Source organism: Camelus bactrianus, chromosome 13 (assembly GCF_048773025.1).
Source record: "Camelus bactrianus isolate YW-2024 breed Bactrian camel chromosome 13, ASM4877302v1, whole genome shotgun sequence".
NCBI classification, from domain to species: Eukaryota; Metazoa; Chordata; class Mammalia; order Artiodactyla; family Camelidae; genus Camelus; species Camelus bactrianus.
In genome coordinates, this window is record NC_133551.1 from 56,058,508 (window position 1) to 56,079,916 (window position 21,409).

The 21,409-nt window shown below is 45.9% G+C and overlaps 1 protein-coding gene across 1 annotated transcript in view; it reads left to right on the forward strand.

The window, feature by feature from the left end:
- Nucleotides 1–21,409, forward strand: part of CSMD2 (CUB and Sushi multiple domains 2) — a 575,735-nt gene that overhangs the window by 458,024 nt on the left and 96,302 nt on the right. The window contains exons 32-41 of the mRNA XM_074376903.1: nucleotides 125–238; nucleotides 6,763–6,858; nucleotides 7,572–7,775; nucleotides 8,161–8,285; nucleotides 9,189–9,285; nucleotides 10,330–10,434; nucleotides 13,509–13,627; nucleotides 14,134–14,203; nucleotides 16,117–16,233; nucleotides 19,461–19,670. Coding sequence (XP_074233004.1) covers nucleotides 125–238; nucleotides 6,763–6,858; nucleotides 7,572–7,775; nucleotides 8,161–8,285; nucleotides 9,189–9,285; nucleotides 10,330–10,434; nucleotides 13,509–13,627; nucleotides 14,134–14,203; nucleotides 16,117–16,233; nucleotides 19,461–19,670 — 1,257 coding nt within the window. The remainder of the gene's footprint in view (nucleotides 1–124; nucleotides 239–6,762; nucleotides 6,859–7,571; nucleotides 7,776–8,160; nucleotides 8,286–9,188; nucleotides 9,286–10,329; nucleotides 10,435–13,508; nucleotides 13,628–14,133; nucleotides 14,204–16,116; nucleotides 16,234–19,460; nucleotides 19,671–21,409) is intronic.

Here is a 21,409-nt window from a genome sequence, read left to right on the forward strand (position 1 = left end):
ACCCCACAACTTCCTCTGAGGCTGCCCTGCTCCTGGCCCGGGGCACCCCGACCCCCAGGGCTTTCCTCCAACGTGGCCACCCAGTCTTCCACATGGAGATCTCCATACCGTGTCTCCTCCACAGTGGTGTTTGGACAGTTTGCCTTCTTCCACACGGCCCTCAACGACGTGGTGGAGGTGCACGACGGCCACAGCCAGCACTCCCGGCTCCTCAGCTCCCTCTCGGGCTCGCACACAGGTACTGGGCTCTGTCAGCACTGGGATGGTGGGGGACAGGGGCAGCGGAAGGGCAGGAGGCCCGGTGAGCTGGGCGTGGCCACAGGTGCGATCACACCTTTGTGTGTGTGTCTGTCCTGTGCTGGTGCTGTCTCTGCAACACAGCAGTCAGCTCCTGACAACCCACACATAGAAGGGGGTTCAAGGGCTACACTCACCCCAAGCTGTGTCTACACCGCCCCTAAGTGGTGGAGCAGTCCCCTGTGGGTTTATATTGAGACCCAACGTATTCTTCTAATAATAAACATACTGTATTTGTCTTGGAGGAAACAGAGGCAAGACAAAATCTTTGTAAACAGAGAATTAAAATAAAAACAACCCAGAAAGAACCACTGAAAAGATTGAGTGTATTTCCTTCCAGTCTTTATATCCACTTAGGCTTAATTTTTTATATATTTTATTGAATACAACAATATACATATTTTTATTAAAATGTTCATGGTACACATTTCTCTGTTCTTATTTTCCTCTATAATAGTATTTTTAAATGCTGCATAATGGTCTGTCATATAGTTATTTTAAATGTATGTAATGAATTTTCTATTATTGAACATTTAGATTGTTTCTTATTTTTCACAGTCATGAATAGTAATTCACTGCATTATACACATAGCTTTATATACATCTTTATTACCTTTGCATATCTAGAATTCGAATTGCCTAGTTAAAGAAAATGTGTGATCTTTAAAGCTTTTTATAACGAATGTCAAATATCCCTCTAGAAAATTCTTGCCACTTTGTTCACCAACAAATAAGAGGGCATGTTTGATTCTCACAAAAACTCAGTAATTAAAAAAACAAAAAAATCAGCTTGAAAAGTGAAAATGATATCTCATTTTTAAATTTGCCTTTTTTTAAATTACTAGTTAGGTTAACCTTTTATAAGGTAATTATTGGCCCGTGCATTTTTTGTGAATACACTTGTAAATTACTGTTGATTTTTCTATTAGCATTTGTTTTCTTGCTTATTTAATAGAGCTTGATACTATTGTAAGCTATACCCATTATATGCCATAAAAACTTCTTGTCTATAGTGTATGCTATGAAAAACTTTTCCCTCCAGTTTGTCATTTGCCATTTAATTTTCTTCAGGGTGTGTTTCAATGTCAGAAAGTCTGAATTTCCCATGATATCAAATCTATAAATGTTTTCTTTCCTCTTTTAGTTTTATGCTGATTAAATAAATATTCTGCTGTGTTTTCCTTTACTTCTTTTTTGTTTTATTGTTTCCTTTAATAGCTTTAGAATTTATTTTTATTAATTATCTGAAATAAGGACTTAATATTCTTACAGATTTAGTCAATCAGTTGTCCTAATGGAATTTTCAAAATGCCAGATTTATATCCATTAAATTTTTATTAAGTTAAAATATTTCTAGACTTTTTACCCATTTCCTCTGAATGTCAATTTATTCTTATATCAGTATCAAAAAGCTTTAATTAGCATAATGTAATAATAATGTTTAATATTATAATAATCTTAAACATGTACTCTAAGTCCCCATTGTCATTCTTTGTTTTGATTTTTTTTTTTTTTTTGGATTTTCTTGCTTAATTTTGCCTCCAAATAACTTTTAGAAATATTTCGTCAAGTTAAAAAAAATTGCTTTGGAATTTTCATTGGAATTCCGTTAAACGCATAGGTTAATTGGGGGAGAATTCACATCTTTATAATAGTAATTCTATTTCCTGTCGGGAACATGGTATGTCTATTTATTATCTTTTGAAAGAAAAAAAAACTTCTGGAAAGGTGCTATAATTTTCACTGAGGCAGTATTCATTTTGCTAACTTTATTTATTCCTAAATATTTCATGGAAATTTTTGTTGTTGCTACTGTAAGTGAGTCTTCCCCCCTCCCCTGGTCCCTGGCCAACCCCTGCCAGTATCTTTTCTAACTGGTCTTTGCTAGTATATCAGAAGACTGGTATTTTGAGCATATTCATTTTGTAAAGTCATTGAACCCTCCGTAATAAGGTTAGCCCTGCTGACTGAATCTCCGTGGTCCTTTAGGCAAGAAGCAGTATCATCTACAAATAAATTTGTCTCATTATTTTATCTCTTTTCATTGGTTCTTATTTTATTTTCTTCCATGGTTATTGGTCCAGTCAGGTATATTACCTTAATATCGCTATCAATATTTTCTATGTTAGTTAAAAAAGTCCATTTTGTAATTATTTTAAATTTAACACTGCAGCTTACATAATATCCGGTGATGATATTTAATCTCCTTTGTGTTAGTGGTTATACACAAGAACAAAATAATCTGAAGAAAAAAAAAGAGGAAAGACATGATGAAACAAAAGCAGAGGTTAATTAATTAGAAAATAATAACAAACTCCACTGACTGAATGCTGTATTCATAGTTGCCCTTCTTTCTCGGCTGGACCAAGGGTTTTATGTTGTTTATTTTGTTTTGTTTTGTTTGCTTTGTTCTGTTTTTTGCTGCTTCAACTTGTTAATTCTTCAGTAGAATGTTATTATTTTCTAATTAGCCTTTGCTTTTGTTTCATAATGTCTCTCCTTTTTGTCTTCCAATTATTTTGTTCTTCTTCTCCTAATTTCTTGAATTGAGAGCTTTGTTTTTTCTTCCATATAATAAAGAAGCATGTTTACAGCAATATATATATATATTCACATCTAAGCATAGTTTCAGCTTCATTCCATAAATTTTGCTATGTGCTATTTTCTTCATCGTTACTTTCTAAATAATCTGTGATCATATTTTATTCTTACAGCCCAAGAGTTGTTTAAGATGGTCTCTTCTCCTCCCCTACTTCCAAGAACCTGGATTTTGTTCTTGTTACATTTAAACATCTGTGTTAATTTCTATTTTTATTGCCAGATGGTTAGAGAATGCAGCCTGTGCCATTCTTACTTGGGGAATTCAGTGCGGTCCTCTCAGTAGCCAAGGGCATTTTTTTTTAATTCCTTCGGTGTCTGAGCAGAATGTGTGTTCTCTGTTGGGTAGAGAGACTCTGTGGTCGCACTGCCCGGTCTCTCATTTTAGCTCTCCCACTTGCCTGCTAGGTGCCTGTGGTCACGATGCTTGACCACCCCGAGCTTCAGTTTCCTCATGTATAAAGTGCAGAAGGCGAAAATTCTACCTCCTAGAGTTACTGTTAGGATTAAATAAGGTTTGTAATAGCTGTTAGATTAGTCTTACTCAATTTTATTATTCAAACCCAAGATATCAGTGGTTCTCAATGAAATAGGACACCCCACATATACACACACCATCAGGAGTTTAAGTCAGGATTCGGGGGAGCAGGATGCTTTTGCAGAATCTCTTGATTAACTGATAGGTAGATAGACAGACATAGATATAGAAGTTTAAGTGTAGGTACAGGTAGAGAGAGAGAGATAGGTATACACTTAGGACCTGTAGATATAAATATGGATATATCCCTTAAGAATCAAAATGACTAACTTCAAAGGAAAAAATAATAAATTATACTTTGTCATAATTTAAAAATATGAGTATAGATACAGGTATGGATATAGATGTATAGGACCAATAGAAATAGAAATAGAAATAGGGTTGGAGATAGATGGCGGATTGGTGGATGGACAGATGGGTGGATGGGTGGGTGGATGGATGGATGGTTGGACAGGTAGGCAGACAGAGTATAGGAACTATATGTATCAACATCAGTATACTCAGATAGTCTCTTTCTCCTCATGGGGAGAAACATTGATGACAAGCCATTGGTACTAATGCGAGTGGACTGTGTCCCTGTCCCTCAAGTGTGTGTTGGGTGGTGGGGGGAGGGGAAGCAAAGCTTGAGGACTGTTCTCAGCAAACTTCATTTTGTTTTTCTATTGAACACATCAGTGAGAATTTGTGTGAAAGTATCTCCCACCACAATTGTGACATTTTGTTGTCTTCTTGTGTTACTAACAATGTTTGTATCTGTATTTGCCTGATTTATCTTTTCTCGTTTTCTTTGAGTCTTTTTCTTTTAGAAGGAAGTTAAGTTATTTTAGAAGTGACACATATGGCCTGCTGTCTGTCATCTTGTTTTATTTGTCCCGGGTTTTTGTTTGTTTTGTTTTGCTTTTGCTTCCTCACATTTCCATTCACAGCTGACCCATCTCCGATTTCCAAGTTTTGGTTGATACACTTGGATTTTATCGATGTTATTAGTAATTATTTTATGATTGTGGGCTTCTTCCCCAAGAGCAAGTTTTAACATTTGCATTTAGTTTGGTTATTTCATTAACAATAATTATTGGGGTTTAACTCTATTTTGCTAGTTGTCTTTATCCCAGATAGTTTTTGATTTCCCTACTTTGGTTCATTTTTTTTAGTATTGCTCGTAACTGCAGTACTTCCTGTCACCTTGCATGTAGGAAAATGCCTTTCCTTTGACATATCATAGAAATGATAACCTGATTATAAATCAAATTATGGATCTTTCAAAACTGCAGCAGTTAACTCTGTTCCAACAGTTAATATTACAGATGAGTTGAAGGCCAACCTGATTCTCTGTCCTTGTAGGCAATCCATGCTTTTCTCTTTTAAATACCTTTCATATTTTTTCTTTATTTTTAAAATTGAAAAGCCCACTAGGATGTGTTGTGGTGGAAATCTCTCTTCATTAATTAGATTTGTCTCTTTGTGAACAATTGCATTCAAAACCTCTAGTCTTTCTTATGCTTAGGAAAATTGTCTTCTTTCTCAAATTATTTTTTTCTCCTTTAATTTCTCTTGTCTTCTCTCTCTAGAATTCTTGATGTATGCACATTAGATTTTTTTCTATCTATCTTCCATGTCACTTGTCATTTGTCTTATTAGTTTAATCTCTTTCTTTTTCTTCTGTGGAGTCTAGAAGGACTCCCCAAATTTAATCTCCACTTGGCTGTTCAATTTCTGCAGAATCCAGCTCTGTGTACTAGGGTTTCTCATCTCCTTGTAGCCTTTATTGATGTCAGATCTGTTCTTTGGTACATTTTCCTCCTCTGATTTCAGAGATGCAATGCTAGATTAATCTTGTGACAACCATGATTGAAAATCTTCTGAGATTTTTTTACCTGTTCTTTGTTGTAGTTCACAGAAAGATACTTGCTTTGATTTCTGAGAGGTCTCCTCCCTTAAAATTCTGGAGTCTTTTCTTAAGTCCAGTGATTTTTCCCTGGAGTGGGAAATCTGCATATGTCCAGGGCTGGAAGTTGAAATGGATTCTGTGCAAGATTATGGGGGTCCTGCTGCAAATGTATCAGCCCAGGCGATAGGAGGATGGAAAAGTTGAGTTTGCTCTGCTCACATTGAGAGGAGGAGCTAAAGATGGTGATGATAATCAAGAGAGGCTTTTTTTTCATGACTTTCTTTTTCGCTCTGGCAGCCAGAAGTTAGCTGGGGCAATGACTCCTAGGCTCAGCCATCTGGGACCCACATAAATCAAAGTGTGTTGTGCAAAAGGCTCTCTACTCCCCATGGCCAGTAGCATCACATGGGCTTTCTGGAGTGCCTCCCAGTGGCTCCTTGGCTCCCGACTCCAGCCATCACTACAGTGGAGATGTAGCCTACTTCCCTTCTGATGGTGGGGTCAGCAGACATTCCCAGGGGTCCATAAGGGTGCAAGGGGGAAGCATGCAGAGTGGCCATACCACTGCCTGTCAATCCACATTCGCCCTCAGCTTCCCCGGGAAGGGGTTGGTGAGCAGGACCGTGCCTCATGGCGGCAGGTGCAGTCGCTGCTTTCCTGACCCTCATCCATCTGCACCACACCAAGCAGTAGACATGTCTAGCTTCCGATGTAAAGGCTGTTGGGCTTCCTTGGCTTCCTTGGCTTCCTGTGCCTGTGCAGACTTCCCCCAATTTATGTGCTCTTGGTTGGTTGACAATACATCCCACTCTGCCTGGGGGAGTCCCAGCTTTCACTTGGTTGTCCCAGCATAATTATTCAGAGCATGCCCTTTGACTCCTCCAAGTGTCCCTATACAAGCAATAAATGCTGTGATCACTCTGGTTATCAGTCATTTCTCAGGACATCTAGGAAAAGCCAGTTGCTCTCAGATGATCACATCACCTTCCTTCCCAGAAGTTGCGGCCTTTTTTTTTTTTTTTTTTTTAACTTTATCAGATTGATGTCAGTTTTCCAAGTCAACCGCCAGTCAGTTTGGTGATGACCATTCTCCCTGTCCCAGTGGGTCAGCACATCTTGAGAAGCTTCCTCCTTTCCAGGCAGGTCATTTCATCTTTCTGAACCTTTCTTTCTTGATCTATAAACTGGGGTACTGAACTCTTGTCATGCCAAGCTCTCATTGGCCATAGGTCAAGGTAAGACCTTGAGGCAAAAGCTTTCTGTAAACTTTAAACTAAAGTGTAGTAGAAATGCGAGGTTTTCTTTCAGGAAGACTTGGGAGGTGGAAGGAGTTGCTTTGTGGGGTGTGGGCAGGCCCCTCCTTCCTGGCCAGGATCTTATCAGCTGGGCCTGTCGGCTGGACTCACTGTCTTCCTCCCCTCCTCACCCTTTATCTCGGCAGGAGAATCGCTGCCCCTGGCCACCTCCAATCAAGTCCTCATTAAGTTCAGTGCCAAAGGCCAAGTACCAGCCAGAGGCTTCCATTTTGTCTACCAAGGTATGCAGGACGTGGACACAGGAAGTGTGAAGGCCGTTTTGGTTCTTCTGTGACTGAAGGAACAGGGACTTTCAACCCCTAGTCTTGGCCTCATTCTTAGGGTGTTTGGGGACAATTACTGATTTGTGGGGCAGTTCCCTGAAATTCAGTTGAATTTCATACATTCATGTACCCAACAGACAATTCTTAGGCCAAACTCCATGTTGAATCAGGGGAGAGAGCAGAGATGGGAAGCTAATTGGGCCTCCCTGCCCCGCAGCTCCCCCACTCCCCAGTGTATGGCATGGTCCTCGTGGCACTGGGAGGACCAGCCCAGGCCTCTTACCTAGACCCTCTCCTGTGGAGCTTGGTTTTGTCTGCAAGGCCCAGGAAAGGCGTGGGGAAAACGTAGGCTTTGGAGTGAGCCGGCTGTGGACAAGCAAGTCTTGGCGCACACTGGCCTTCACTTGCAGGCCCCAGCCTCTCTTCGTCCAGGAGAATGTCCACTCTTTTAGGGCCCAGGTTCTAAGAGAGGCCCTGGTCATTCCATTGCCCACGATGGGCTGCCCTGTTCAGGGCTGATCCTGCCACTGGGACACCCTCCCTGGGCGCTGGGTTAAAAGGCACCATCCCAGAAAGCCCCCTCCCCCTGCCCGAAGGGAAAGCCTGGAGCCTCTCAGCGCCCCACCCAGACTGTCTCAGTTCCAGCCCCTCAGTGCCCTTGTCCCCTGCAGCGGTGCCCCGGACCAGTGCCACCCAGTGCAGCTCTGTGCCGGAGCCCCGCTACGGCAGGAGGCTAGGCAGCGACTTCTCCGTGGGGGCTGTCATCCGCTTCGAATGCAACTCGGGCTATGCCCTGCAGGGGTCCCCAGAAATCGAGTGCCTCCCGGTTCCTGGGGCCTTGGCCCAGTGGAATGTGTCAGCACCAACATGTGTGGGTGAGTAATGGACAACCAGGACTTGGGGAAGAGGGTGGCCAGCAAACAGTCTTTTCTCCCTGGGGGGAGCAGCAACACCGGCCAGCATAACCTAAGAGGGTGCCAAACACTTGTCCTGTCGGTCAGTGTGGAGACAGCAAGGAGGGGCAGCAGGAGAGGTGCTGGAGGGGGACACGTGTGAGGGCAGGAGCAGCATCCTGGTCCCTGAGGAGAGTTGTATGGGGAAGAGGCAGGAGGGGGGCCCATGGGAGCAGCCAGCAGGGGGAGGAGTCACAGCGAAGCGAGGGAGCCCTGGGAGGAGTCTGCTTGGGGAGGTTCCCCTTGGGGACCCACAGGGACAGCGTGGTGAAGGGGGAGCCTCTGACCAGTGCCGCCTCTTTGGCAGTGCCCTGTGGAGGCAACCTCACGGAGCGCAGGGGCACCATCCTGTCCCCCGGCTTCCCGGAGCCCTATCTCAACAGCCTCAACTGCGTGTGGAAGATCGTGGTCCCCGAAGGTGCTGGCATCCAGGTAAGGGCGAGGAGACGCCTCAGTTCAGGGTCGGGGGTGGTGGCTGGGAGGAGACATAGCAGCTGTCCCTGCCCGGCAGGCCAGGTGCAGTGGTGAGGCCCACAAACAGGAAAACACAGCAGCTCACGGCCCAGGAGCCTCAGGGGGCCTGAGAGGGACGCGTAAATCAGGGAGGATGAGGGGTGGGCGGTGGCTCGGCCATCAGGAAAGCCAGATGAAGGAAGTGGGCCTGAAGCTGGAGTGTGAAGACTGGGGAGGATTTGTAGGTGATCAAAGGGCTTGAAGGGTTCTTGAGGTTGTGGGGGAGAAAACAGGGGGCTCTGCAGGTGAGGGGAAGGAGCAGACCGACAAGCATGGAAACAGCCTGAGGGAGCAGCAGAGCAGGGCCCTCTCTGGTGCCCAGTGGTAAGGGCCGAGTAGGGGAGACCCAGAGTTGCTGTGGTGGCAGGGAAGACTGTCCAGGGCCCGCAAGGCCAACAGAGAGGCAGCAAGCAGGATTGGAGGTGGAGAGGTCCGGCTGGGAGTGGGTTACCTGCTCACTGCTGCAGAGGTGTCTGTGCAACCGGGACCACGAAGTAGGGAAACCCAAGGAGTGCTGGAGGGATGAGAAGGCCATTCAGATGGAAGTCATCCTACTTCCTGGAATTTCCTTTCCCCATCGTCCGCCTTACAAAGCACACTTACTGTCTCGTAGTCACTTCACACCTCTCTCCCTGACTGCACCCGGAGCTCCTTGGGGACAGGGGCTGCCTCTCACTTTTAACAAAGTTCTCAGCACCATGTCAGGTCCAGTCTCAGTGCTCAATAACTGAATGAACTGTGTGAAGGGAGGAGAGGGGAGTGAGGGGAGGAGGGAGGGACGTGGGCTGCCCGATCAACAGTTCAATCCCCTTGCCTTCCCAGATTCAAGTCATCAGTTTTGTCACGGAGCAGAACTGGGACTCACTGGAAGTGTTTGACGGTGCAGACAACACTGTAACCATGCTGGGGAGTTTCTCAGGTGAGGTGGGGTATCCAGGGACCTCGACTCAGAGGGACAGTGGTGGACTTTTATTATTATTGTTGTTGTTGTTGAAATATAATTCACATGCCATAAAACTTACCATTTTACAGTGTACAATTTAGTGGGTTTTAGTAAGTTCACAAAGTTGTACAACCATCATCACTATCTAATCCCAAAACATTTTCATCACCCCAAAAAGAAACCAGGTACCATCTATATACACTGCCCGTCTCTATGGATTTGCTTGTTCCAGACATTTCATATAAATGGGTTCCTACAATATGTGGCCTTCTGGGTCTGGCTTCTGTCACTCAGCATAATGTTTGCAAAGGTCACCACGTGGCAGTGCACATTAGCGCTGCATCATGGAGAGACCACATTTCATTTATCCATCTGGTTGTTTCCACTTGTTGGCTAATTATGAATAATGCTGCTATGAACGTTCACGTACAAGTTTCCATGGGAACGTGTTTTCAGTTCTCTTGGGTATGCACCTAGGAATGGAATTCCTGGATCATATTGTAATTTCATATTTAACTTTTTTGAGGGGCTGCACCATTTTCCATCCCAGTGATGGACTTCTAAGTGTGGTGTATGATTTTTGCCCAGAATCCAGGGCAATTATCTGGGTCTTTTAGACCCCAGGACTCCATGTTATCAAAATATAAGAAAGAGTCATGTGCCCCTAGATAAACTGTCTACACTGCCTGGATTGCCCAGAGGATTATCCATGTCAGAGTCACTTGGAAGATGGCTGGAAGGGGACCAAACTCATAGGCCACATGAGGAAGTTACCCTACTGCTGGTGTGGGACTCTCCCACTGCTGTTTTGCAGGAAGTTGTTTGGAGTCTCTCCTCCCTCAGCCATCGGAAATCCAGCACTCCGAGGGGTGCTAATTTGTCATTTAGGGCGTTTGATAACTGGGGATATCTGGGGACTGTGGGAGCAGAATGTCAGCAGGTAGCAATAGCAAGAGAAATGGGGAGGTGCCCGGGGGTGAGAGAAGGCTGAGCCTGAGTGGTCCCTGTGTCCTTGTCTAGGGACGACCGTGCCTGCCCTTCTGAACAGCACCTCCAACCAGCTCTACCTTCACTTCTACTCAGACATCAGCGTGTCTGCAGCTGGCTTCCACTTGGAGTACAAAAGTAAGGATCCAGTCTCAGCTGCACGCAGGGGTCAGGGTGGGAAGTGACAGGGCCCAAGGTCCCTTGCTGAGCAGGGTTTACCCTGGGGCTGTGTATTCCCCACCCCGCTTAAGCCTTACGCAGACCTCGATGAGGACACTAAAGCTCAGAGAAGGCCTGAAACCTCCTCCAGACGCACAGCCAGTAAGCGATGGAACCAGGGTCTGTGACGCAAAAGCCTGCGTGCTTCCTTGGCGTCCACACAGGAGTGGGAAGGGGGCCCGGTCACTGGCCGCAGCCCAGGCCCTCTTCTCCGCCAGTCCTAAAAACTAACCTCTCCAACTGGTCGGTGATGCAGTTGTCTTTAAGTTCCTCTCCTCATTGGAAACTTCATTTCTCTTCCACCAGATTTCTCCCTTCACCCTCAAAACCTTACATCCTGGCTTCCAGCATCCCTAGGGAGTCACAACTAAAAACTCTTCCAGAAAAAGGGTTGCAGGGAGAGTAGGGGATACAGACTCCTGGGCGTAAGATAAACTCAAGGATGTATTATGTAACACAGGGAAGACAGCCACTATTTTGTAATAACTGTAAATGGAGAGTAACCTTTTAAATTGTATTTAAACTTTTTTTTTAATTTTAAAGAAAAGAAAAAGGGTTGCAGATATGCCTTGTGGAGTAGCAAAGACAGAGGTTGCTGGGGTAGCTGCTTTCATCCTGAGACTGCCTGCCCATCCCCCTCCCCACTGGGTGCAGGAAATAAGTAGCAGCAGTGTTTGTTACACATTCATTCAGCAAATCCTACCTGAGTGTTCACAATGTGCCAGGTGCGATGCTGGGTTTTGCTAGGATTGGGTGAGATCAAGATGGGTCAGTCCTCTCAGAGTCCCTGGGAGAGAGGCAGACCGAGAAGGGCATGACGGCATGCCAGGTGCTCTCAGGGGTGTGGCCAGGAGGTGCAGCGGTGGTTCCAAGGACAGAACAGTCACTTGTCCCCGGGGCTGGTTGAAGAAGTGAATGTCATGAAGACAATGTGGCACGCATGCCCTGTGCTAGATGCCCACAAAACACAGCTGAATAAGACACAACGCAGAAAGTCTGGGGGGAGATGGACGTGGAAGCAAGAATTGTAGTGCAACCTGATATGCTAGGGGAGTACGGAACAGGGGAGCCCAACCTGGCCAGGGGAGACTGTACGCCAAGGGATGCCTGAGTTAGGTCTGGAAAGAGAAGACATGTGGGAGGGGATGGCGGGCTGGACTATCTTTAACAGGGTGGGCCTGTGCAGAAGAAGCCCCACTTGGTGCTAGAGGCCTGATAAGGTCAGCATCACCCAGCTGGTCTCCAAAATGAATGAGTTTTGTCCAGGTAGTTGGGAGAGGATTAGCTGGATCCCAGGATGCTCATTACCAGAGAGAACTGAGAGTGTAGCTTGTCAGAAAGCCCTGGGGCAGCTCGAAGCAAAGACCCTGAAGGGTAGAGCATAGGACAGGGGCCTCCGAGACCTTCCTCCCGCGGACCTCTCAAGCCTCACTCACCTCGCGGGGTGAAGTGTTCTGGTCTCTTGAATAATTCACACTTTTCCTTTTACCCACCTTTTTCTGTTCTCTCCAGTTTTGTTTCCTTACCCAATATTTAAATTTCCTTACCCAGTATTTAAATTTGAACCTCCTAGAATCTTCTCTTTTCTTTCTTATTCCAAAGACAGACTTCCTTCCTAAATTTCTTTGTCATTCTACTGCCTCGTTCCCAGGAAAAATTCACCTCTTCATATTTTGTGTGCTGTTGTTGTCGTTATTCTGCTGATGTTTATCCTGCGCTGTCCTCTCACAGTGGAAAGAGCTAGGGGAAAACCGGTCCCCACTAGTATTTGGAGGCTAAAATTCCTAGGAGCCAAGACCTTGCTGTTCTGTCTTTGTTTTGTAGACAATCTACAAAGAGGGTACAAAAGAGGAGAATTAACTGCCATTGTAGAGGCAAATGGTTTTGAAGGGTACTGAAAAGTCCCATCTACTGCTGACTCATATTTAATGTTTATTTAATTGAAATGGAAATGGAACAATATGCTCTCAAAAGTAATAAATTGCATATGATGTTTTAAAAGTCTTCCTTTGTTGTCAGCATGGCTTAAATAAAATCAAGCTGTGCAATGTTAGAGAAATTAGAATGGATTTCTCTGCCTCCCTCTTCCTTTTTCTCTGTCCTCACCTTTCTCCTCACTCCGTTTTTAAGCCCACCACATTCTTTTGCTCTTGCCTTCTCTCTTTTTCTCTCTGCCCCTCCTCCTTCTGGCCACCACTGCCATTCCAGTAAATCAGTCTTGGGTTACTAAGTTGTGATCACCCCCACTAAAGACTGACTTGCATTCTACTTGGAGTGCAGGGAGGAGAGGAGAAAAAAAGACAAGATAACATCCAAGATGAAGAACTTTTTTTTTTTTAACATTTTTTTATTGAGTTATAGTCATTTTACAATGTTGGTCAAATTCCAGTGTAGAGCACAATTTTTCAGTTATATATGAACATACACATATTCATTGTCACATTTTTTTTTTGCTGTGAGCTACCATGAGATCTTGTATATATTTCCCTGTGCTGTACAATATAATTTTGTTTATCTTTAAATTCAGCTCGATTATTGTTTTAACACTGTCATTGGGGTCTTTTGTCCCAGATGCTGAGATTTGTGGACATAGGACCAAACAGCTTTCATTTCTAACATTCACTTCTTGAAGGCACTTGTGGGACAGAAATTGCCTGGGAAGAGCATGAGGGAACTTTCTGGAGTAATAGCAATGTTATGTAGTTTTAAGCCCAGTGGGCAGGTGGGCAGCCAGAGTTCCCAGATGATACCTCCTGCCTTAGGAGGCTTTGGTCTGATGAGCCTCTGTGCCATATAAATTCTGATTTCCTCCGTGCACTGTGAGCTATAAGGTTTGGGAAGCAGTAGGCTAGAGGCTGAGAGGAGAGAAAGTAGAGAAGGCACAACTTGGAGGCAGCTTCTCCTCCCTGCCACCAGCATCGTTCTCCGCCTACTAGTGCATCAACCTGATGGGCTTGTCCCTTCTCCTGTCTGTCTGTTTCTGTCTCCTCTAGCGGTGGGCCTGAGCAGCTGTCCAGAACCTGCTGTGCCCAGTAACGGGGTGAAGACAGGCGAGCGCTACTTGGTGAACGACGTGGTCTCTTTCCAGTGTGAGCCAGGCTATGCCCTCCAGGTAGCTCACCATGACCCCTGGGGGAGGTATCCCCTGAGCTGTGGTCAGCCAGCCTTCCACCAGCAGAGTTACAGTCATCACAGAACAGAAAGAAGCCCCCCAGCCCCCAACTCCCCAGGGACCATTATCCCCTCTTGGAGCTGTTCACACAAAAGACAAAGTGATGACTTTAGCCATTTGGCACAAATCGATCTTGAATCTGTTCCTGCAAAGTTTTGGTTAGATTAGACTCTGGGAAAATTTAATTTTCCTTTCAAGGCCATGAGGGAATCTAGTAATTAAAGGAATCTCACAAGGAACCTTTAATAATGAGAATTCTTTAGTGATGGCTGTTATTAAGCATCCTTCCCCAAGCCTCTCTCCCTCTGCCTCACTCCCTGTCCCACAGTGGATCCTTGTATCTTGTTCCTTAACCCAAGGCCCTAGGACAAGCCCCCCTGCTCTGGGTTGTACATGCATTTGTGCCCGTGGGGGCTGCTAGCCCACCCTGTTCCTGATTCCTCCAGGGCCACGCCCACATCTCCTGTATGCCCGGAACCGTGCGGCGCTGGAATTTCCCTCCTCCGCTCTGTATTGGTAAGACAGCCCTGACTTTTCCAATTCCTTCAAATCTGTTTCTACCAGGATTTGAGCTTGGTCACATATCACCAGGATCAAGTTCAAATCCAAAGGAAGTTTGGGATTCCAGTTCTGCTCGAAGACGGTAGTTTCAGGCATGTTTTTGTAAGCTTAAACTCTCAAGATTTCATGACCTTTGGAAACCTTTATCCACCAAATGAAACGTGACAGGAGCCCTGCCCATTCGAAAATACGATGATGACTTTTCTGATTGCAGATCATCCACCAAACCCTAAGTGGAACCTCTGGGCACGTTGGGCTTTCCCCTGTGACTTCCGTGGCACAGACAGAATCCACTGACAGAGGAAGGCTGGGGGTTCCCTGTGAAACGATTTAGCTTGGTTTGGTTTCTGTGCTAAGCAGTGATGAAGAGTTCACTGTATACAAGAAAAGACAGGGTCTCCACTCTTGGCAGCTTCTAATCAGGTTGGGGCACGAGGAACACCCAATTATTGAGTGCGTCCCACGTGCCAGGCATGGAGCTACCTGTCTCCTCACTGCAGATCTTCAGGGCAGATATCATCCCCTCATTTTTGCAAGTAGGAAAACTAAGGCTTTTAGGGTTAAAAAGAAAGTGGCAGAGTCGGGAATGGAAACCTGGGTTTCCCTGATGCTCTGCCAGCTGCAAGGGCACATCAAGGCTAACCTTCGGGTAGGAAGCGAGGTGAGTTGAGGGAGCATCACTCGAGCATAGTGGCATCTCTCCTCTGTGATCTCCCCAGGGTGCAGGGCCTGGTGGCCCACAGAGCAGTCAGAAAGGTGACTGGTCAGCTCCAGGCCCTTCCCCCAATTCTGTATTACAAAGGCCCTGCCCGGGGACCCACTCAGGAGCAGCAGCTGCTGTGGGTAGGGGTTTACTGTGCCTGCCGGCCCCTGTCCCAAGTGAAGAGAAGTCCTTTCTGTTGTAATCTCATAACAACCCTGAGACACAGGTGCAGGGTGCAGGAAACGGAGGTTGGTGGAAGGGGTGTTTAGAACTCACCCAGAGTCACACAGGAAGTGAGAGCATTGGGATTGTGAGCCCGAGGGTCAAGGCCAGAGCCCCTGCTTTGAACCTGGCCCTGCTCCCTTCAGGTCTGTGTGCTCAAGTCGCCCAGTCCAGATAACCGCCCCACCCCACCTTTCTCCGGCCTTCCATGACTGGCCACCCCTTTCTACTCACACAACCTGTCCCTAGTAAGATGTAAAAGGAAGAGATCGATGGCAACTGGCCAGGCTGCAGTCCTGCCCCAGCCCTGCATCCTCACACAGCTCGGGCTGAGGTCATCTCAACTGGAGTTTCCGATGCCCCGGCCCCTGCTGGCTGGCTCTCCAGGGAATAATCACAGGCACTTTGGCTGAGTGTGTGTGTCAGAGTTCTGAGGGTGGGATGGTGCTGGGGTTTCTCTGCTGACCACCCAACCCTAACCCCATGGAAGGTGTATTTGTAAGGAGCCTGGCCTGGTGCCTGCACAGAGCGAGGACTCAATGCCTGCCAGCCCCCTTCCTTCATCCTATTTTTCAGTCCCAGAATAGTCGATAGACAGTGAGGAGAGGGAGATTTGGGGGATGCTGTAGGAGAAGGTCACACTTCTCTCTGAGCAGACCACTTTTGCTGCACAGCCTCACTAAGGAAACTGACCTTTGAAGGGCACTCTCAAGGTCAAGAGCCTGTACCTTGGGTTTGTGGACGGTTTGGGCAGTCCTAGGATGTGCTTCCCTTCCTGGATTTGCATACTCAGTTTTGCCTCCAGGGGTAGTGTTTTAGAGAGATGAATTATAGGTTCCTTTGGATTCTCAAAGGGAAACTGACTTAGAAAAGTCCAAACGCTGCATGGCCCTGTACTCGCCTTGATGCCGTCCTAACCCTCTGTCTGGTCTCACGGTCACAGCGCAGTGTGGCGGAGCAGTGGAAGACATGGAGGGGGTGATCCTGAGCCCAGGCTTCCCGGGCAACTACCCCAGCAACATGGACTGCTCCTGGAAAATAGTGCTGCCCGTGGGCTTTGGTAAGTCTTCCCGCCCATGCCTCCGGGCTTAAACCAGCTGTCTGCTGTGGTCACTCAGCACAACCTTAGCCAAGTCAGTTGAGCTCTCTGCCTCTCCACAAGCTCATCTGTTGACCTCTTGTGCAATTGTGAGGATCAATTAAGAATGGTAGAAATGAACAAGTTTCTACTGTAGAGCACAGGGAATATATTCAATATCTCATAGTAACCTATAATGAAAAAGAATATGAAAAGAAATACATGCATGTATATATATGTATACACACAACTGAAATATTATGCTGTACCCCAGAAATTGACACATTGTAAACTGACTATACTTCAAGAATAAAAAAAAGAATAGTAGAGATGCTTAGGGAACATAAACTAGGGAAAAGACCTTAGAGATTGCCATTACTGTTTTTATTATTTGGGGAGTGAGCTAAAACCCAGGAATGTGGAATGAGAAATAACCAGGGATGGTTACAAAAGAAAAAAAAACATATATTTTACAGAGAGTAGACCTCAACCTGTGCTTTTAACTCCAGTATCCAATTTCTCATCCTAATTAAATTGAGCCAAGGTCAATGTGAAGTTGAGTTTTCATTCTTTATAGTCACATTTTAGCTGGCCTTAGAGACTGGGAGATGTTGTGTGTGTGTGTGGAGATGGAGTATGCCCGGCTTGGGGGTTGGTGGGGTGTGGAGGGCGTTGATCTAGGTACAAAACTTAATGACTGGCCATTCTTGTGCACTGGGAATGTCATTTAACCCCAGATATCTCTGTTGAAGGGATAAAGGATTTGTGTTGACATGGAATTTACAGGCTGTACACAGAGATCATCTTGCCCGAGTCATTGCTCTGCTCCTAAGAACCACGTGTCCCAAGGGGATCGCTCCTGCACAGGCCTGTGCTTTCTCATTCTGTGACCTCAGGAACGAAGACCAACTCTTTTGTCCTTTATTATTCGGCCTAGGCGCCCGGCTAGCTCAGTCGGTAGAGCATGAGACTCTTATTATTCAGCCTAGAGTGGGTCTTCTGATGGAGAAGAGGCTTTCAAGAGAAAGCAATCTCATGAGACTTCTCTAAGTCTTACCTGAGGGGACGGGCAAGGTTGTGACCCCCCAAAAGGTGGAGTCTTATATGAAGTAGCATCTTCTGAAGGAAGCTGGGGATGGATGATTGGAGTGTAAAATGATGATGACTTTGGCAGTTTGGGAAACTCCAGATTTTGAGACATTGAGGAAAAAGGAGCTGGGAGACTCTATAGCTCTGCATCCAGGTTTGAGCCAGAAGAACCTCAGATGAGAAAAGGTTAGGGGGAGGGCAACCTCGAAAGGGAAACAGAAGTTTAAGTGGGAGGTGCATCACTGTTCTCTGTAAGTCCTGATGTTCAGCCCCCAGAGCTGTCTATCTATAAGTCCTCCGGGGAAATCAGCCTCCTGTGGGGGCCAGTCACACAAGTCCAGGATCCCCTTGCTTTGAAGTTAGTGTTGGACTCCAAACAATCCCTGATGGCACCTGGTTTCAGTGTTTTAAAGCTACTGCAGTTACAAACTTCTGCCACTAGATGGCGGCAGTTAAGCAGCTCAATTCAGAAATTTGGCTATCCTTAGAGTCTTTTTTTTTTAATTGAAGTACCATCAGTTACAATGTGTCAGTTACAGTGTGTCAATTTCCGGTGCACAGCACAATATCCCAGTCATGCATATACATATATATATTCGTTTTCATATTTAAAGAGTCCTTTTGATGGGCTTGCCACCCTGGGGGTTGGGAGGATGCCTGGGCGGTGGCCTGGGAAGCACAGGTTCCTAGAGGTAACAAAGGTGCTCAATGCGAAATTATCTGTAATTTGGAAGCAATCTACATGTTAATTAATAGGAGAATGAATAGTGTGGTTGGATAATTTATTAAATGGAATTAATTAATATGTAGTTAAAAATCAATGAACTGTATCTTTTTACAGCAACAAGGGTAGACCTTGAAAACCACAATGTTGAATAAAAAAGAAGTTTACAGAACCGTACATGCAATATATTAACATTTATGCAAATGTTTAAAACAAACCAGATATAGACTTAAGAATCCAGAACCATGAACTGGAAGGCTGTGTTCCAAATTCATGAGATTGGCTGCCGCTGTGGACAGAGGAAGGGGAATGGGAGTCTTCAGCAGTTGATGTCAAAGCAGGTGTTATTTTATTCACCTAATCAGATGCCAAAAAATTCACACAGGTGTGCTCATCCTAAGCAAATAACAAAGTACAGATGAGCAAATGATAAAAGTTCAGATCCGTCTGAGTCCCACCATGTAGAAATCATCAGTAACAGCTTAGTCCTCACCATTAAAATGTAAGCTTCATGAAGACAGGGACCCTGCAGGTCTCGTCCCTCTCTGTGCAGTGCCTGGCACAGCCCTGATGCCTGGCAAATGCTCAATAAATATTGGTAGTGAATCGATGAACAGTCTCCTAATGTTTTAATACAAAAATTAGAATTGTGTGCTACACACTACTTTGCAGTCAGATTTTCACAATTAACATTGGAAACATTTTCCTATGCTCAGAAATGTATTTCTTCACTATCAATTTTAGTAGCAGCCTAATTTTGAGAAATCTTATCAATAGTCCTACCTTTATTCCACAAAGAATATATTCATATGTGAGTTAAGATTTTGATGAGATCCATTTCACCTTTTGGGTTGTTGGGAGGTCCTGATTCATCCAATAAAATCGCAGAGTATGAACTTCACTCGGCCTCTTAACAGAACAGTTGGGACAATATATTCTTCTAATTTCTGAATTATCATAAGCATTCTAGAAAATACCAGTATTGAAGTTAATGTCTTTGATTGGGTGTAGTTATTTTTAAGTAGCGGTATTTTTAAGTAAAAGTTTCTTTTAGCAAAGCTATATTTATACTGATGCTAGACATATGAATCCCAAATTAAATCAGGTGTTAACCCTGAACTTCTTTTTCCACAAAATAAAATAGACTCGGGACGGGGCTTTGAAATGACTGGTGCTCTTCATTGTGAATGAATAGTATACTTTTAAGTTCAGTCCTGCCTGAAGACAAGAGACTGGACTGGACCGGCATCTCCCCAAGTGTGTTCCAGGAACCCTAACGGGTGGGAAGTTGGTAGTCGGGGCACATGGGCTCTGGCAGGCCCTGCTTCCAGGAGGCGGCACATCAGAAGCAGGACTGTGTTGCTTTGGGCACTGTCTGCCTCTGTCTTGCTCCCAGGAGCTCACATCCAGTTCCTGAACTTCTCCACCGAGCCCAACCATGACTTCATAGAAATCCGAAACGGCCCCCATGAGACCAGCCGCATGATGGGCAGATTCAGTGGGAGTGAGCTCCCCGGCTCCCTGCTCTCCACGTCCCACGAGACCACCGTGTATTTCCACAGTGACCACTCCCAGAACCGGCCGGGATTCAAGCTGGAGTACCAGGGTAAGGACAGGGAAGGCCCCATCCATCCCCGCCTCTTACCTGCATCGTCCCAGGGGAAGAGAGAACACAGGAAGGGTGGGGGGGTGGGCCTGTCCACGGAGGCTTCCTTTCAGTCGCCTCACAGAGGATATCTAACCCCTCTGACAAGCTTTTCCAGGGTGACAGCCCCAAAGGGCCCTCTCAGCCTCCACCCCGTCCAGGCCTGACAGCCAACTGCTTCTTCTGAGCAAGTGACCCAGCATCCCACTCGGGCATCCCCGACTATCCAACCAGCCTCTTATGCCGTGCCAGAGAGGCTCACTTACCCCTCTGGGTCTTCCCCTTCACATCAGTTACTCTTGGCAAAGATCCTCCTGTGACTTGATGGAGGATTCCAGGAACCATTCTGGTAACAGTCCCAGGTGGGCCTACTGAGCCTTCACAACGAGATGGGTGCTGTTACTCCCACCAGGGGTTTCCCTGTTTGAGGTCCGACCGAGCTCACTGGCAGCTAGAGCTCACTGGCAGCTAAGCTCTTCCGCCCTGAGCTGAAGTCCAGTGACAGGCCCCGCCCCTCGCGGAACCAGCCCCACCCACCGCGGCTCGGGCTCCGCTGTTCAGGGTCCTCACCTGCGGCTGTGCCGCTGGGCCCCACCTGTGCCGCTATACTGGGTCAGGGGGCGCCCTGGGTAGGCCCAGCTTCCCCCAGATGCTTTCCTAGTGTGACTGATGGAGCCATGTGTTCTAATCCCTTTGCCCAGACTCTTCCCCTGAATTTTTTCGTATGTTTAGACTATTTTCCAAGACTAGTACATGCTTGTCAAAGAAATAAAACATTACAGAAGTTTTTATAAGTGCATCATAGAAAGTCAGACTTCAGCCATGATCCCATCTCCAGCCCCACCATATGCAGAGGTAGCAACTTTTAACACTTTGATTTTCCCTTTTTTTTCTGTGCATATACTGAGGTGACTATATTATTATATTTTTAACCAAAATTGGATCACACTGTGGATGCTGTTTTACAATTTGCTTTTTTTAAGTTAATTTTTAATTATACAAACAATTCACAAACACATTCACCTTGCTTTAAAAGAAAGGGAGGGGGGAGAAGGAAGGGAGGAAAGAAGAAAGGATGAAAGGAAAGAAGGAAGGAAGGACGGAATTAAAACATTACAGGTAAGGCCAAGCTTTCTTTGTCTACAGCCTCCAAACCCAGAATTATTCCCCAGAAATGACCGCTGTTGTTTTGATGTGATCTTTTCCCATATGTTTCCATACATATGTTACATGGAGCTGTGAAGAATATGTAGTATGTCATGGTTTTTGGGGTTGTGTTTTCTATGGCAATATAGAAGGTTCTATATACATTCCATTCTGACATTTGGCTTTTTTATCCCTTATCAAACATGAATACCAGCCAAGGATTTGGGCTTGGCATTTACGGAAAGCCTTAAAGGGTACCCATGAGATGGGAGCAGTTAGACCAGTTATACAGGCGCTGCCCCCTCAGAGAACCTCTCTGAGTGTGGTCGGGCTTGTCACCACCTGGGAAGCCTCAGGAGGAGGAGCTGGCCTCTCTCACCAATGGAGACACTGTGCTTCTTCCCCAGAAAGTGCCCCGTCGTTGGTGGTAACGAAGCTTCCCACCTCGCGGGGAGGCCAGCCTTAACTAGCCTGCACCTGTGACGTGTGCGCAGCTTGGGCGGGCGGTGTGCAGCCTGTGCCGTGGGTCAGGACGCATCCCCGGCATGGTCTGC